The sequence below is a fragment of the Neolamprologus brichardi genome, chromosome 22 (assembly GCF_056152115.1).
Source record: "Neolamprologus brichardi isolate AB-2024 chromosome 22, ASM5615211v1, whole genome shotgun sequence".
Lineage (NCBI taxonomy): Eukaryota > Metazoa > Chordata > Actinopteri > Cichliformes > Cichlidae > Neolamprologus > Neolamprologus brichardi.
In genome coordinates this window covers 24,133,052-24,149,361 of record NC_142124.1, presented here as the reverse complement: position 1 = coordinate 24,149,361, position 16,310 = coordinate 24,133,052, and the positions used below count along the sequence as shown (strand labels likewise).

General features: G+C 41.3%; 2 protein-coding genes across 2 annotated transcripts; one reads left to right on the top strand and one right to left on the bottom strand.

The window, feature by feature from the left end:
* Positions 1–3,634: 3,634 nt before the first annotated feature.
* On the top strand, positions 3,635–7,800 carry sync (syncoilin, intermediate filament protein). The gene is made up of 6 exons (XM_006795195.3): positions 3,635–3,746; positions 4,701–6,270; positions 6,349–6,563; positions 6,709–6,916; positions 6,986–7,110; positions 7,183–7,800. Exons 2-6 carry the CDS (start codon positions 4,756–4,758, stop codon positions 7,229–7,231), a joined length of 2,112 nt encoding a protein of 703 aa, XP_006795258.2. The 5' UTR covers positions 3,635–3,746; positions 4,701–4,755; the 3' UTR covers positions 7,232–7,800.
* Positions 7,801–8,117: 317 nt separating this feature from the next.
* On the bottom strand, positions 8,118–16,102 carry rbbp4 (retinoblastoma binding protein 4). Its single transcript, XM_006795193.3, has 12 exons — positions 15,851–16,102; positions 13,362–13,512; positions 13,122–13,267; positions 12,853–13,026; positions 12,211–12,326; positions 10,823–10,983; positions 10,596–10,722; positions 10,340–10,417; positions 9,477–9,553; positions 9,290–9,347; positions 9,096–9,206; positions 8,118–8,908 (listed from the first exon to the last, which is right to left on the bottom strand). Exons 1-12 carry the CDS (start codon positions 15,867–15,869, stop codon positions 8,846–8,848), a joined length of 1,281 nt encoding a protein of 426 aa, XP_006795256.1. The 5' UTR covers positions 15,870–16,102; the 3' UTR covers positions 8,118–8,845.
* Positions 16,103–16,310: the final 208 nt, after the last annotated feature.

Sequence of the window (16,310 nt, the reverse complement as noted above, 5' to 3'; positions counted from 1 at the left end):
AAACGATCCTCCTCTGGGAAACAGCCAGAAAAATGCAGGCTATTTAAAGACTTTTCGATAATGAGATGGCACGGGTGGAATCCTGGAGCCGTGTTCTTTCATCATAAACACATGCCCACGCCTCTCAGCAGCCGTAACGGATGCATCTACACTCCCTGATCTCTAAGGTGTCAAGACTAAGAGATTCCTGGGGGTTTGGTGGCCTTGTTTTTACTATACAACAGCAAATAAAAATAAGGCAGACTTTTCCAAGATTATGTTGAATAATTCAAGAAAATAAAACAGCTAAATGAGCTAAAATGAGAGAACGAATAAACTCCACATTTCTACTTGGAAAGCCCATTATATGTCCTGCATGGGGTCCTAAAATTATGTTTACATGTGCAGCCGTCCCACTGAATATGTAGTTGTACTTCAGTTGACAGATGAATATTGATGGACTTCACAGTAGCTACCTACATCCATCTTTTATACTGTTTATGAACAAAACACTGTTTCGCACTTGTGTAAATCAAACTATACTGTCATCTTGTTGCACTTCCTCTCATTTGGATGTTGAGAATAATGCCCTGACATGCTGTTTGTTGTTGATTTCTAACAATCGATGCTTGATTTTTTGCACTTTGTTTGAAACTGGGTTTTGCATTGTTTGTAACTGACTCTGGCTATTACTGTATAACATTCCAGTTATTCATCTTCTTCTTCTTTGTTCAAAATCAGTACAACGTCAGGGTAACATTCATAACAACACAGTCAGACAATACATCGAGAAAAAATACTGGACAGCACAGACAAAAGAAAGGAAGCACACCAAATGAGAAAAGCTGCATTAATACCACAGATGGTTTTAAAAAAGAAATAAATGTAGCCCTGTGAGTTAGCTCATTGGCTTTGGGCTCAATTTTAGCAATTTTTCCACCATCATGTTAGCTTTTTGAAGCCAGAAGTTTTTAAGTTGTCTAATTGACTTACATATCATGTTTAACCTGAGTAGCGAAAGCCCGCAGGGGGTCTGAAATGATGTGCAGGGAGTCCAGTGTTCTCACCGGCTCTAATGAGCCTCGACCTCTCGGTCAGCTTTGAGCTGGTGGGTAACAAACGTCTCTGGAAACATCAGAGCACTTTTGCAAATGATGTCTCGAGCATAGCCATTGAGCAGATATTTGAAGTTTACACAGCTACATTCTCGCCTAAAAATATCTTAAAAGTTTATTTTGTGACCCAGAAAGAGTAATATTAAAACGAAGTAGCTGCCGCCATTGTTGGAAACTGGAATTCGCTGGGCCGTGCTATGAATTCTGGGATAGGTTGGAGCAGCCTTCGAATTGGTACAGCCTTCGTCACCTGGCTGTGAATTAATCAGCCTTCAAATGGGGCCAACGAAGGATGCAGCCTAGGAATTGGGACACAGCTAACATCAAGAGGGTGGACGCTAAGTTTTCAGCAAACTGCTTAGCAAGCTATCAGCTATAGAGATTGAAAATGTGACGTCATTTCTGGGGTAAAACCGCAAAGGATTGTAGGTACGAGTGGCAAGCGGTACTAGCGCACGCAGGCTTTCACATGAAAACAGTCACACAGCGATAAAAAGAAACACAAAGAATGGCAAGGAGCTGTTGTATTACCACAGCCAGATTTGATCGGTTAAGAGGGAGAGCGAGATCAAAACAGCCACGAAAAGTCCTGCATATATGTGCCCAAGTGTTGTGTTGAAACAATCAAGTGATGAATAACTGTTTTCCAGTATGTTGTTTTGCAATGTTGTTGGGGTTTTTTTGCATTGTTGATTTGTTTTTCACCGAAGAGGCTAATAAAGCACAATGGAATACAATTTTGCATCTTTCCTGTAAGATTCTATAATAGAATGAAATAATAATGCCAGTTATAAATAAAGACAATAATTGAATGAATTACGAAACTCATTTTTTCTATTAGATCCAAAAATGTTGTGTAACACTACAACCTGAAACGACAAATAGATTGCGTTGGCCTGTACAGGAGATAAAGAAAAAAAATCTAACAACAGCGGTGAAATGAAATAGTCCAAATCACCAAAGTAAACTGGACCTGGGCTTGTTGCAGGGATCTGAAGTTACTAAACATTTTGTGAGTGTATGCACTCACACTTAGGACCATATAATAATAAATATGTGCGTGATGAAAGTTGGGCAGCACACTAACATCCTTACTCCACTCTGTATGCTCGTATGGGTCTAACCCTTTCACTTTTTTCCTCGTACTTTTTTTTTGCCTTTTCGTCAAGTCTGTCTTTGTACGGACCTGCCATGTTCTCCGTTGTTTTGTACATAATTGGTTTTGGGACAAATAAAATGCAAGTAGGGATTAAAACCGCAGAATTAATGATTACCGGTGCTGGAAATGCTAGCGCTTGATGCAGTGTTTTGATTTTGTTGCCACTCGTACCTACAATGCAATGCGCGAAAGTCACGTGGTCTGTCTGTCAATCTCTATTAGCAAGCATGGTTAGCTAGCTTGGTTAAAAGCTAGCTAACCAAGATTTATAAGCTTTATGAGCACAACACGGACAACATAGTGTTCATTAAGATGAGACTAAAATCCCTAAATTTCATTCACCAAAACTGAAGCACAAACAATACCACACCGTAAGACATATGACTTTCAGATAATTTCACAATAAAGCTCCAAAAGGCATCAACACCACAAACACACCTCAGCAGTACAATTCAATGACACCATTTACAGGGGGTACGGTTGGGAAATAATGATGGTCAACAGTTGGCACCTGCCTTTTCATAGAGGCCAGTAATGTTTTTTATACAAGCCAGAAAACATGCCTTATCATGCTGTAAAGATCAGCACATTAAAGGATCTTTCAGACAGGAAGTGGGATGTGCTGCGATGAGTATTAGGATTTTATACTCGTGGTGTGGTGCCTCACAAATGGCAAAGTGCACATCAAATTGATGTCATATTCACTGTTGTTACCTGCCTCTTAATTTTTTATAACATGGCATGTTGTGATTGCTGGTCACCAAGCCCTGCCTGTACAACATAATTAAATCTCTCGCTGATGGCCTTCCCGTCTACTTGGATGCATATCACATACAAGTCAAACATGGCCGCAGTCAAAGTTCAGCTGCAGCACACATAAATGCTCTTTAACCGGCGCACTTATGCTGCACTTTACTTAATGCAATGCAAACACATTATTGCAAGCCACAGAAAAGAATGGGCTTCAGAGTGCAGCACACAATTGCAGTTTTCAGCACTTCAGCGTTTGCTTGATTTTACAGCTCCTGGTACAAACAATTGCTTTGGCAGGTGTGTTTGTTAAAGAGTTTCGTAGTATCTGAAAAACAGTTCAGAGCTCAAAAACAAAAGTTTTGTCACATTTTCAGTCAATGTAAAAATTGTGCACGCGAGCAAAATTTTGACACAAATGGAACCTCATACTCTCGGGGTGAAACAGGCAGCCTGCTGTGCCTCTTCTTTCTCCCTGCACAGTGTTTATTAATAGACATAAACAGACCCGGGGTAGTCATGGTCACGCATAGCAGCACAGTGACTGAGTGAGAGGAGGCTGGGTCAACTGTCTTTATCCCCCCTCCTCTCTCGGTTCATCTGTACTCGCTGCTCCCGCTCATTCTTTAACACTCACTTTACTTTTGTCGTTTGAACCAGAGCACCTTGATTTTATTCTTGCTCAGCAGATTCATCATCGGGATACACCAGGAAGGCAGAAAAAAGGAATCATATGTTGAGAAGTAAGTTCTTGTGATGGTTTAAATTAATTATACGTTCATGAACTTTCTGTTGTTGTTCATAATGCAGTTTTTTATTTTTACTGTGGCCTTTTGCTTAACTGATAAGGAAATGTTTTTGTGTAAGATGGACATCAGGCGCATGCTGGTGCTGTCTCTGGGTGTTGTGCCTTATCCCAGCACCTGTCCTGCAGCGAGACAGCTGGTCCCTGTCATATCTTCTACTGAGCTTTGTTCTGTTAGCAGTCAAACATGTCAAAGAAAGAACAACAAAATGTAGCTTCTAAAATATGCTCATTAATTACATGAAATGACCTAGTTAAATACAAGCACAAGAGTTCTAGCTTGATTTTTTTGCTTTTTTTAGTTGGTTTCAAACCAAGAAACAGCATCTATCACATGAATCTTGTCTCTCTTGTCTCAAATCTCTACCCGATGACATTATTGGGTCAATTTGATCAATTTACCCTTGGGGAGTATCTGGCTAGTCTTGGCAAACACCTCAAAGGGTACAGTTACAGCTGCATTATTCACCAGGGGAGACTCCAAGTGCCCATCCATCAACAGGGACAATGACATGTTATGATAATCTGCTTGCTGGTGTAATCTCTGTAATGCCACTTGCTGGAACTTCAGATGAAAACTGTCTGTGTGTGTTTATATCCCTAGACGTTTTGTGTTCATTGAATGCATACTTGTCTGAGGTGTGTTTGACCGTGGCCATGCACTGAATTGGTGCCCGTGGCACCTAGCCTAAGGGAGCAGCTGTCAAAAACATACCCTGCTAAACCATGCCTCCACATGCCTACATGTGCTAATGACATCAGCATAGCTTGCAAGTCCAGCCAAAACATTAACCCAGCCCCTATTGTATGCTCACATGTTATCATTTTAAGCCAGACCTAATCTATAGCTAAGAGGCCTGAGACTGCCTAACGTATTCATCTGGTTTAACAGGCCTTTCTGAGGTGACTTTTACATCAAAACGGGCAACGGGAATTAGGCCAAACAGATGGATGATCTAGATGATAACATTTCATCCTCTGGTTTTGAGCCACTCCTCATTAAGGAAGAGGAGGGGAATCCAGAGAGATCCCTCATGGAACAAGGAGAATGCAACACAAACCTCCAAGACCTCACCTTCACAGGCGCACAGGTAAAGCAATCAGCTTTGATAAAGCCATACCTACAGGAGATGGATGACTTACTGAAGAGCTGTGAAGAGCTCACTGGTATTTCCTTTGGCTCTCAGTACTCAGCAAATTATACTGAAACAAATCTGAATGAATCCAGTCACGGTCAGGCAAGAGAGGAAGTAACAGTGGAAAAGTGTGGAGAAGCATGGAAACACCCTCAAGCCTATCTTTCACCTAGCTACATTGACACACACATAGATGGGACCAGTGCCGAAGAAAAGCCTGGCCAATCGCATTGCATGGGAACTGTCATCAACAGGTGTGGCGTGACCACAGAACGCTGTCACCAGGCAGAGATGCCTCTGACATCAGCAGGTAACAAACTGAGCAAAACCATGGTGGAGTATGAAGGCCAGCTGCTGGGGATGCTAGCCATGCTGGAGGGCTGTATGGAAGAAACTGGCATGGATTTTGAACCCCAAGAGTGGGTTACAGATGAAAGCCAAGAATATGTACACATCAACAAGAACCCTCAGCTTTGTAGAGGCACAACACTGGTGCCCATTCAGCAAGAGAGGCCATTAAAGATGGAGAGCCAGCCAATGCAATTAGACTCCTGGGAAGAAGGTCAAGTTTCCAAGGACACCGGGAAAAGAATGACAGCAGGTTCAACAACAAATGGCAGCCAGCACAAAGATTTGTCTGGCCATGACATGATGGGTGAGCTCTCTGTGGACCGATCAGAAAGCCCAGGTCATCTAAAAACAGACAAGGTGTTCGGCTTTTCAGAGACACCCATAGATACTACAAAAGAGAGCACCATGTACTGCGAGGGAATGAAGCCTGGACATATATTTGATGAAAGCACAGAAACAACAGGAGATGTGATTGAGATTGATGTAGATGCCAATGAACTCCTGTCTGAGAAGACAGAAGAACTCAAGAGAGACACCTTAGATCTGGGATCTAGCGTGGCAGAATTGGAGGCCTTGGGGACTCAGATGGAGGACTGCATTGAAGGGGTACAGCGATTACAGAAGAGGAGGAAGGAGCTCCTGGTAGAGGTGCTGTGCCTGAGAGGGGAAAAAGGCAAAGGGGCAAGTGAGGAGGAGGAGGAGCGGATTGATAACAAAGTGGCAGACCTGATGAATGTGCTCAAAAAAGAACAAGAAGGCAGAAGGGAAGAAAGAAAGAGGGAGAGAGAGATCCTCAGGGAGGAGAGGGCAGAGGAGGAAAGAAGGATGTGGAAGGTGAACCTGGAGAGACAGGAGCTACAAGATGAGCTTAGAAAGCTGAAGAGGAGGCTATTTGCAATGGCGAGGGGCTGCGCCCACAGCCAGGCAGCTCTGAACAACCAGCGCCGTGAAGTGGAGATACTAAAGAGAGAAGAGGTAAGAACATAATTACATTTCCATCCATCATGCATTTCCAACCATTCATTCATCTTCTTCTAAATTAATTTCTTCCAGGAGAAGCTGAAGTCCTTGGTGCTCCAGCTGATAGAAGAGGGCTGCCAGCTCAGGCTGGCCCAACAACAACAGCTCTCAGTAGTAAGAGCGAAGCTCCAGGAACAGAGCTCCAGTCAGACTACCAACACTGCAGAGGAGCTGACTGAATGCAGGAGGCATTCATGTGGGGACATACAGCAGTATGTGGAGGGTGGCCTGAAAGCATTGGAGGACAGGTGCAGTCAGTCACCAAAACATGTGTTTTTCTTCCTTTTGACACACACAGACCTTTGGTAGTGCCGTAGTTTTAAGACATAAAAACCCACTGACACAGTGTTACAGCTATAAAACACTAAAGCTTTCTCTGATTTGCTTGTCCAGGTATGAGCCCATTTTGCTTGCACTGTTGAAGAGAAGAGAGGCAACAGCTGGCGCAATCGTTAAAGCCAAAGAGCAGGCCCAGGAGCTGAGAGCCCAGCTGAGACCTCTGATGGAGGAGATAGAAAAACTGAAGCTGCAGAGGGCTTGTTTGGAGGAGAAACTCAATCTAATCCACATGCAAAGAAGAGAAAACGTGGGGCAGTACAAGGTAACCAAGGTGACTGAGGAAAAAGTAGGGCATGACGACAAAAACACTGACATTATGCCTGCCTCTCAGGAGACGGTGCACTGTCTGGAGGAGAGCAGCAGAGAACTGAAGACTGAGTTACAGATTCAGAAGCGAAAAACCAAAGAGATCAAGGAGTTGAGAGATAGCCTTAACGAGCAGCTCCTACTTTACAGGTAATCCGTTCATCAAGTCTGCACCACACCTTTAAACCTTTAAGCCTGTAACTAGATTGTTTTTCTTTACAGAAATGCCATTCAGGACCATAACAAAGGTGACAATGAGGAGGAAACATGACTGTTCTTCACACAAAATGAGCTTGTGTTTTAGGAAACATAGTAAACTCTAAAGGTTTGATCAGTGCACTTTAACACATATAAACATACATGCTGTTACAGGACAAAACCAAGACCGATCTTTTTTTTTTGTAAAGATAAACTAGACTGCAGCCTGTAGGAAAGTTTTTGTTATGGATAAACGCAGTGTGTTCTTTGTAATCTAAGTGCCACTGATGAGTTATGTCTGTCTCTGAAGAGCAGACTGGATTTCTTGTACTTATAAGGCCAACGTGCCTGAAGAACTAAACACTGGGACACAGACGAACAGGGTGAGTAAGCCTCAGAGACGGGAAAAAGTACCAAAACATCACAACACAAAAGAGGCCTGAGCAAAGTGTGACGAAGCATCATCGACTCTTTCACTAAAATGATTAAAAACTGACTAAAATGCTCACGTTTGACAAGGAGACAATCCTCATTTTCACAGAATTACAGGCATAGTGAACATGTTAAACATGCAAAATATTAAACATGCAAAAAACGTTTGTGGCTGAAGGAGAATAAACTGTGCTGTACCATGAGTGCCAAAATGAATCAAATAATATATCAATAAATAATTCGGTGTCATTAAATGTATGGCTTAAATAAACTTAAATATCTATTCATGTCACTTTAAAATTTTATGATTTTAATTAATTAGATTTCATTTAAAAAAAACTAATCAATGACAAGTTTAATTGTTTAATGAGGGATTTATTTCATTCATTTTGGCACTTGTGGCCCTCCATACAGTAACTTTTCACCCTGAAAAGTAAAAACCTGCATTTCTTTAAATGGCCAGCAGAGGCCGATGACTCTGAAGACTTGTGGCTTTATCTGTGTGGAATTAGGTCTTTACTCCTTTGCTTTATGATCCAGATAAACAGTCTGCTAACACTCAGTTACTATTTTGAGGTCATAAAGAATCAAACACTGAGTTTATTTTGTTAATAAATTAGGGTGACTGTAAGGGTCAGAAAGGAGTGTCCAGTGCAGTCAGTGCTCATGGACCAACAACCTGTCTATCACAAGTCATTGCTTGTCATTTCCAGTAAAAAAAACAAAAGCAAAAAAGGATGAAAATGACAACAGTACCTTCTAAATCTCTCTTCTATAATCATCTGTAGTCCACAAAAACCAGAGCAACAAGATTTCAGGAACGTTACTTCAAGAAAGTCACATTCAATGCCACTGTTCTGTGGACTGCGTCAAATTCTAGCTGGCATTGTACTTAACATTGTAACATAATCACTTTAAATTGTTCAATAACACTTTATTAGGGAAAGAAAGCATTTAAAATATAGCATTGTACAAGGAAGAGCCAGTTAGATTACAAAAATACAGATTATACATGAGTGCATTGACAAAACAAAAGTAAAGAAATAAAAAATGTGAAAAAAGTGAAATTCTTGAGGCAGTAAGTTACTAAAACGAGAGTCACTTTCAGTGTTCCAAAACAAGCCAGCGCTACATTTAGTCACACTGTGTTTTTAGCATTTAGTGTCCCGATGGAAGCAGAGCAGGATGGCGGAGTAGCTGAGTGGAACTATTTGTGATCAGGCTTGTAGGTGAATGCACACGACACGTGGAGGTGTTACGCGGTAGCTTCACTTTCCATTGTACCCTCAGGTTCTTCATCATTGTAGATGTTCTCAGCCTACACAGACAAATCAGTGTCAGTTATTCAGACTCAAAAATATTAGCTGTGAGAAAACCCTTTAGTAAAAATGTCTAAATAAATAAAATAATTGGCAGATGGAACAACACACTCACAAAAAGCATTAAAAATCGTATGGTACAAGGCAGAGGGATTGAAAGCTAACATGTGGTCACAGCTGTCTTACCATTTGCCACACTTGCATAATGTTGTCCTCAGACACAGAACAGGTGACCCAGGGTTCATTGGGGTTCCAGGAAAAGTCGGAGATCTTAGCTGTGTGGCCTCCGTGGATAAACTAGTAAAGAGAAGAGAAGCTTCAAGTTTCGGCATACATCAATGCAAGATGGCGACACTTCTACAGACTTCAGCGAGTCTCACCAGAAGCTCAGGCGGGCCGTCCTCTGCATCTTCTGGAGACTGCTCCTCGCCAATTTTACTACAGAAGAAGAAATGAGAGTTAAACTTTATACAAGGCAATGTCACTACACTGTGCCACACATTTCAGGGGTCAACTAAGTCTTTAAAGCCATCTGTTTTAAAAAGGTCTTACAAATAATGTGTGTACCTGAGATCCCAGACATTGAGGCGGCGATCTGTTCCACTAGATGCTAATACGGTTTCATTATGAGGTGACCACTGAACCTTAAACAGAATTTAAGGCGCTGAAGGTGAAAAGCAATTAACGCAGCTCATTCATTCATCATAAAAGTAAATCTTTGAGTTACTGTCTGTGTGATTCACTGCTTTGGAATTACGAGAACGTCTTGGCATCTGCATCGGAATGATCATCAGGAATATTAATAATAATAATCATCATCAAAATGCGGAAGTGTATGTTGAAGCCCACACAGCCACTATTTTTCTCAACAAGAACACTGATATCAGCAGCAAAGTCATTGCCGTCGCAGTTTAACACCGAGCTGAGCCGTTACACACAGCAAACAGCAAAGAAGCGGTGCTCTGACCAAGACGGTGAGTTTGGGTGGAGTTTTTCTACAGTCCACAACAGCAACGCGTCTTATTGTAATCGAGATTAAAAGCTTCACAGGTAAGAGGACTAGCAGCAGTACTTGATAAAACCAACATGCTTGCTCAACGAGCTCAGACGTGAAGGAAAGAATTTTTCCAGTTTCTCCCAGCCACTGAAGTTTGTTTGTAGGATAAAAACAAAACAAAAAAAGCTGCAGAAGTTAAAATATATTATTTAGACAGACTGCTAACTTACTTTAATATAATATTTAAATTTACCAACCTGCTGCAGGCTGAAGGCAGCAGGTTGAGTCAAAAGAGGCATGTACTACATAAGATTTATTTCAGTGCTTTATTTTAAAATTTAAATCAGTATAAAATATACAAAATTATATCACTGCACCACTAGATACTGTCCTTATTTCAGTACAATTTCATTCATATAAAGAAACATCTTACCTGAAAGATCTCATCTTTGTGCGACTCAAAGGAATGTAGCTTTAGCTTCAGGTTTCTCAAGTCCCAAAGAGCCACGGTCTGTGGGCGGCACAGATATATTACAACATGCCTGCAACATTTTCTGCAACAACACTGCAGTTACAAAACTAACAATACCATGAGGATTATTTAGTCAACAGTTACAAAATGCACTCAGTTAAAAGTCCTGCTGTTAATAAAACAGTACCAATTAAAAAGTGGTGGAATATTATATCACCTTGTCTGCTGAGCCGGTGGCAACGATGAACTCGCTGAAAGGGTTAAATGACAAACAGTTGACCTCTGCTGTGTGGGCCTCCACTGCATGGCTGGCATTGGAGGTATTGTTTGAACGAGTGTCCCAACTTAAAGGACAAGACACAGGGTGACGCTCATCCTTTTGCTGCATTTGAAAAAACTGTAAGCGTGCTTCACCTGCGCGTAGTATTTGACTGAGAGCCTTACATCATAAGCTTCTGGTCGTCTGCTACAGATCCAAAGAGCGACTCGTGAAGCAGATGCCAAGAGACGTCTTCAACCACAGCACCGTGACCGGTAAAGACCGTCTTTGCATTTACTATCCTGGCCTCCTTGGGAACAGCACTGATGTCCCACAGACAGATTGTCTAAGGGACAAAAGCCACAAACACATCAAACCTCATGTTTGCACTTCAGTTTTGTAAAAACGTAGTAAAATTGGAAAATGATTGTTAACAGCAGGTTTTTGGCAGTGCACATTTTTAATACCTTCCTGACATTTCATTAAGGTCAGTTTATGACAGCATTTGTGGAAAAATATTTAGACAGAAGTCATTGTAGCTATGAATGTAAAGCAGGGGTGGGCAACTCCAGGCCTCGAGGGCCGGTGTCCCTGCAGGTTTTAGATGTGTCCTTGAACCAACACAGCTGAATTAAATGGCTAAATTAGCTCCTGCAGTTCTCCAGAGGCCTGGTAACGAACTAATCATGTGATTCAGGTGTGTTGACCCAAGGTGAGATCTAAAACCTGCAGGACACCGGCCCTCGAGGCCTGGAATTGCCCACCCCTGATGTAAAACATGGGTCTCAAACTCCAGTCCTTGAGGGCCGGTGTCCCTGTTGCAAACACACCTGAATAAAATTAGTAGCTCATTAGCGAGAATATAGAACTCACCTGCATGCTAAATTTAAGTAAATGTAAGTGTTTGGAAAAATGAACTTCTAAAAGTACTCTTATTGCACCATGTTCATTCACTCACATTCATTCACAAACAGCTGAATCGCCACCTCAGCATGCAGTCTAAAAGTTGCATAGTCTTGCTAATGACTTACTAATTGTATTCAGGTGTGTTGCAACAGGGACACGTGAAAAAGTTGCAGGACACCGGCCCTTGAGGACTGGAGTGTGAGACCCCTGATGTAAAGGATCATCTGACTAAATTATTTAATTCATCAGCTGGCATCAGAAATGCTAGTTCAATAACCTAATTGTAGAAATAATGCTCTGTGATAACTACAGTAATAGAAGCTGCAAATGAACAAAGCTGAGAGCAGTTTAATAGTTAAATTACGAGCATTTCCATGTGCACGTCACACAGACAACTCGAGGGATTGGAACCAAACAGTGGTGGTTCCAATCAAGCAAGTGGTCATGAAGGCTGAAGTTGGCCCACCAAAATATCTGTGTGTGTGATGTTTTTGGCAAAGCAGTTTACTTTTATTTATGGTACTGAAAATATAGTGATTGAATATAGTGATTATAGTGATAACAAATCTGTAAAATAACCCTAGTTGGAAATATCTGCTGCTAAAAATGAAAAACAGAAATATATTTAGCACCATTTCTTCATAAAACAAGAACTACTTCCTCTTACGTGATCATCTGATGAACTAAGAAGAGCTCCTGACAGATTTGAATTCCAGGATAGACCATAGCCTTCTTTCTGGTGGCCTCTGAGACGCAGATCAGGGCGACACACTCCTGCAGTATCTAAAGACGACATAATAGTCAACGGTGCAATAGACTTCCATACTTGAAATGTGCAATTCACTTGTATTTTTATTCCTATTTATTCTACTTATCCCCTTTGTATATTTTATTTATATATGTCTCTGTATGTATATATATATATATATATATATATATATATATATATATATATATATATATATATATATATATATATAACTGTAACTCTGTAACTTCTGTCGGTGCTGTGCTTTTTGGAAACAGAATTTCCCAGAGGAACCCACCCGAGGGATTAATAAAGTTTTATCTTATCTTAATAAAATCAACTGTCAATTCAGAGACACTGGAAGAGAAGTGCGAGTCTAAAAGAACTGAACAGACAAGTTTGTTTTTGACTAGTGATTCTCTACGCCCAGTATTTATGTTTTGATGAAGTTGTATAATTGTTTTAATACCAGCAAGCTACCAATCACAATCCAGTTTTTCATAACGTACTCAAGAACATGCCATCTTCAGCGGTGTGTTGTGCTTTGTGTGATGGTTGCACCTGGCTTTGAGGGATGCTTGGTGTAATCAAACACCAGCACATCTGAGGTGGGGGTCTTAGTGGCAATGATGCAGGGGTTCTGGGGCATATAGCGGGCACGGTTCACTTCTCCTTCATGATTGATCCTGATTTCAATCTCAATCTTGCCGTTTACTGAGCCAAAGCCTCCAAACTCTTCAGGGAAATATAGAGAAATGTGTTTGCAAGCTGTAAGTATATAAAATATGAAGTGAATGCATTATATATTCTCTCTTTATCAATATACCCACCTCCTTTGTCACTGTCGTACTGCGAGGCGTCAAACTGGGCATCATCATTAGGCAGCTGCACGCTAGCAATAACCAGGTGATTCTGCTCATCAGACGTGTGAGTGCCCAAAATGAGCCTGTGTACGCTGTAATCCTTTCCCTCGGGCCTGGTAGGGAGAAAAAAAAAGGTTTTTAATACATTAATGCCACTTTATTGCATGTTTGAGATATATTACTGGTCAAATGTGTAAACGCTTCCACCTTGAGACGTCAGGTAACCACTGAACAGTCAGGCTGGGCCACTCTAAGGCATGGGTCATAACCAGGTCGTAAAGAAAGGGGGTGTTTTTCTTCCAGATCTTGTACTCTTCATTGATGACCCTCTCCTCCAACGCATCATCAAAACCAACAGCTGGAAGACAAAGTGGTCACAGAACCAGTGTTGATAATTGGCCACACAGTAATACTGTAACCAGAGATGGGCAGTAACGCAGTACTTGTAACGCGTTACTGTAATCCGATTACTTTTTTCAAGTAACGAGTAAAGTAAGGGATTACTATTGCAAAAACGGTAATTGGATTACCGTTACTTTCCCGTAGGAACGCTGCGTTACTGCGTTACTAAAACCATGATTTTTTGTGAGAATGTCTCATGACAGTGACGTAAGCAAGTGCGACGTTTGTGAAAACAGCTGTGTACAGAGCAACAATGGATAATATATCGAGTGCGGGAGAGAGTATGAGCGTGCAGCGTTTAAAGCGTGGAAGTACTGACCTTACTTTGAGTTTGATTCCGTAAAAAGTGACATAAAAATTAGTGTCCGTTGTGCGTGGGAAGAAAACTTCTTTTTACAGCGAAAAAAACCCCTAAACTTCCGTGCAAACACCGAGTGCGCTATGACGTAATGGGAAAGTCAGAGAAACTCGCGGATTCTTCCACTGACCGCTGCGGCACACCTGCACCAAGGTAAACCTCCGCCCACCTGCTTTACAGGTGAAAATAGAGCAAAAGGACCGCTGAGTCTTTGACTTTATTTATTTTCTGCTGTGTTTTACTTGCATCTATTTGAAAGAGTGAGTGTAAACACAAAAAATATTTTATTTTATGTGCTGGAATGTGCAGAAAATAGGTTTAAATATTAAACAAATTTCTTCCAGTCAGAGAATGTTGCATATAATTAAATTTTTGCTTGATGCATAAAGTTAAAAGATTAAAACTAATAAAACAAGTTTTAAAAAGGGACTTTTCCATTTGATTACATTTTGTATGATGGATTATGCAGAAAAAGTAGAATTGGGCTGAAAGATCTATCGCTTTATCACCTATTCAGGTTGTAAATCGACTTTTTAAAAAGTAACTAAGTAACTAAGTAACTAAGTAATTAATTACTTTTGAAAATAAGTAATCAGTAAAGTAACGGGATTACATTTTGGGGGAAGTAATCAGTAATTAGTTACTGATTACTTTTTTCAAGTAACTTGATCAACACTGACTGTAACTAAATAAAAAGTACAAATACCTGTCAGATAGATCCGTAGCTTTCACTAACTCAAGCTGTTAGCTTAATATTAATTCCAGTTGCTAGATTTACTTCTGTTACAGTTAATCGAATAGAATAACCCTTTAATTGTCCCACAAGGGGAAATTTGGGTGTAACAGCAGCAAGAAAGACACATATACAAACAAACAGTACACAAGACACAGAACAGAAACATACACAATTTTTACATATTTACATCAAGGACAATGGTTACCAAAAACAGAGTACTGTACCGTTATTAAATTAAATAAAGTTAAGAAGCAAACCCTGGTTATAGCGTGAATCGGTTGATAAAATAGTGCAAGTGACAGCGCTGATGTAAACCTCTGTTTGTTGGGAGCGGTTTTGATTGTACAGTTTGACAGCTGCAGGGAGGAAGGACCTGCAGAAACGCTCCTTCATGCATCGAGGATGCAGCAGTCTGTCACTGAAGGAGCTCTGCAGTTCAGCAACATTTACATGCATGGGGTGGGAGACTCTGTCCATCAGAGATGTTATTTTGGCAGAGTCCTTCTGTCTCCCACCACCTGCACTGGGTCCAGGGTGCATCCCAGAACAGAGCTGGCCTTCCTAATGAGTTTATCCAACCTCTTCCTCTCAGCTGCCGATAAACTGCTGCTCCAACATACAACACTGTAAAAAAATGACGGATGCCACCACAGAGTCATAGAAGGTCTTTAAAAGCGCTCCCTCGACTCCAAATGACCTCAGCCGCCTCAGCAGGTCGAGTCTGCTCTGACCCTTCCTGTAAAGTTCATCAGTGTTGTGGCTCCAGTCTAGTTTATTATTCAGGTGAATCAGCAACAACCTTTAAAAGTTGGTCTTTACAGTCAACAAATTTCGCTATCAAGTGACAAGGCCTAGGTATTTATCAGTGTTATGAGAAACTTCTCATTGTTCCCGCACCTTGCTACAGCGTTAGCATTACCATAAGACGTGAACTCATTTCTTCACCTCTGCCCGATATTCACACACAAATCATTACCCCAACTTTTCAGAGACGGTGCCCAAACAATAACTGAGCTTTGACATCAGTAAAGTTCACCTTCACACTCTTAAATTACCCCCGCTTGTGTTGACTGTTATAGAGTAAAACACAAGAGCTACGGGCAGCTTGCCCTAGCTGCCACTTAAGCTAACCTGACAACTAGCTGAGGGGCATCAAACAGAATCGTTTCTTTTTGCTGACAACTAAAGTACTCACTCTACCTTCCTTGTCTGACATCATGTTTCTCCCACGTAGCTGACAGAAAACTGAAAGCTGAAGAGTGGTTAAGGTGTAGAGCCCCTTGAGCCTCGTCCAAGCTGGTCCTCCGGTGTGCCTGCAGACCCCCGGTACCGTTTAAACCACGGGAGGTACAACGGCACGCTAAGAACTAGCTAACCGAGCAGCCGACTGTGAGAGACGTGGGTGCATTCGCGCGCTCAGTACAAAGAAGGGCGTCTTCCCACCAATTACGGCGCAGCACCTGTGCGCGTGGCAATCGCAGACTCCGGTGCAGCTGCAAGTAATTTCGATGGCTACCTAGAGCACCAGCCATAGCAAATAGGAACAATGACACTATTTTTACGTCAAAGCACGCACACCAGACACGAATACTGAGAAAACTAATGTATTGTTATCCTTACTAAAATATACTGTTACAAACTGGACATTATGAAGGTAAAC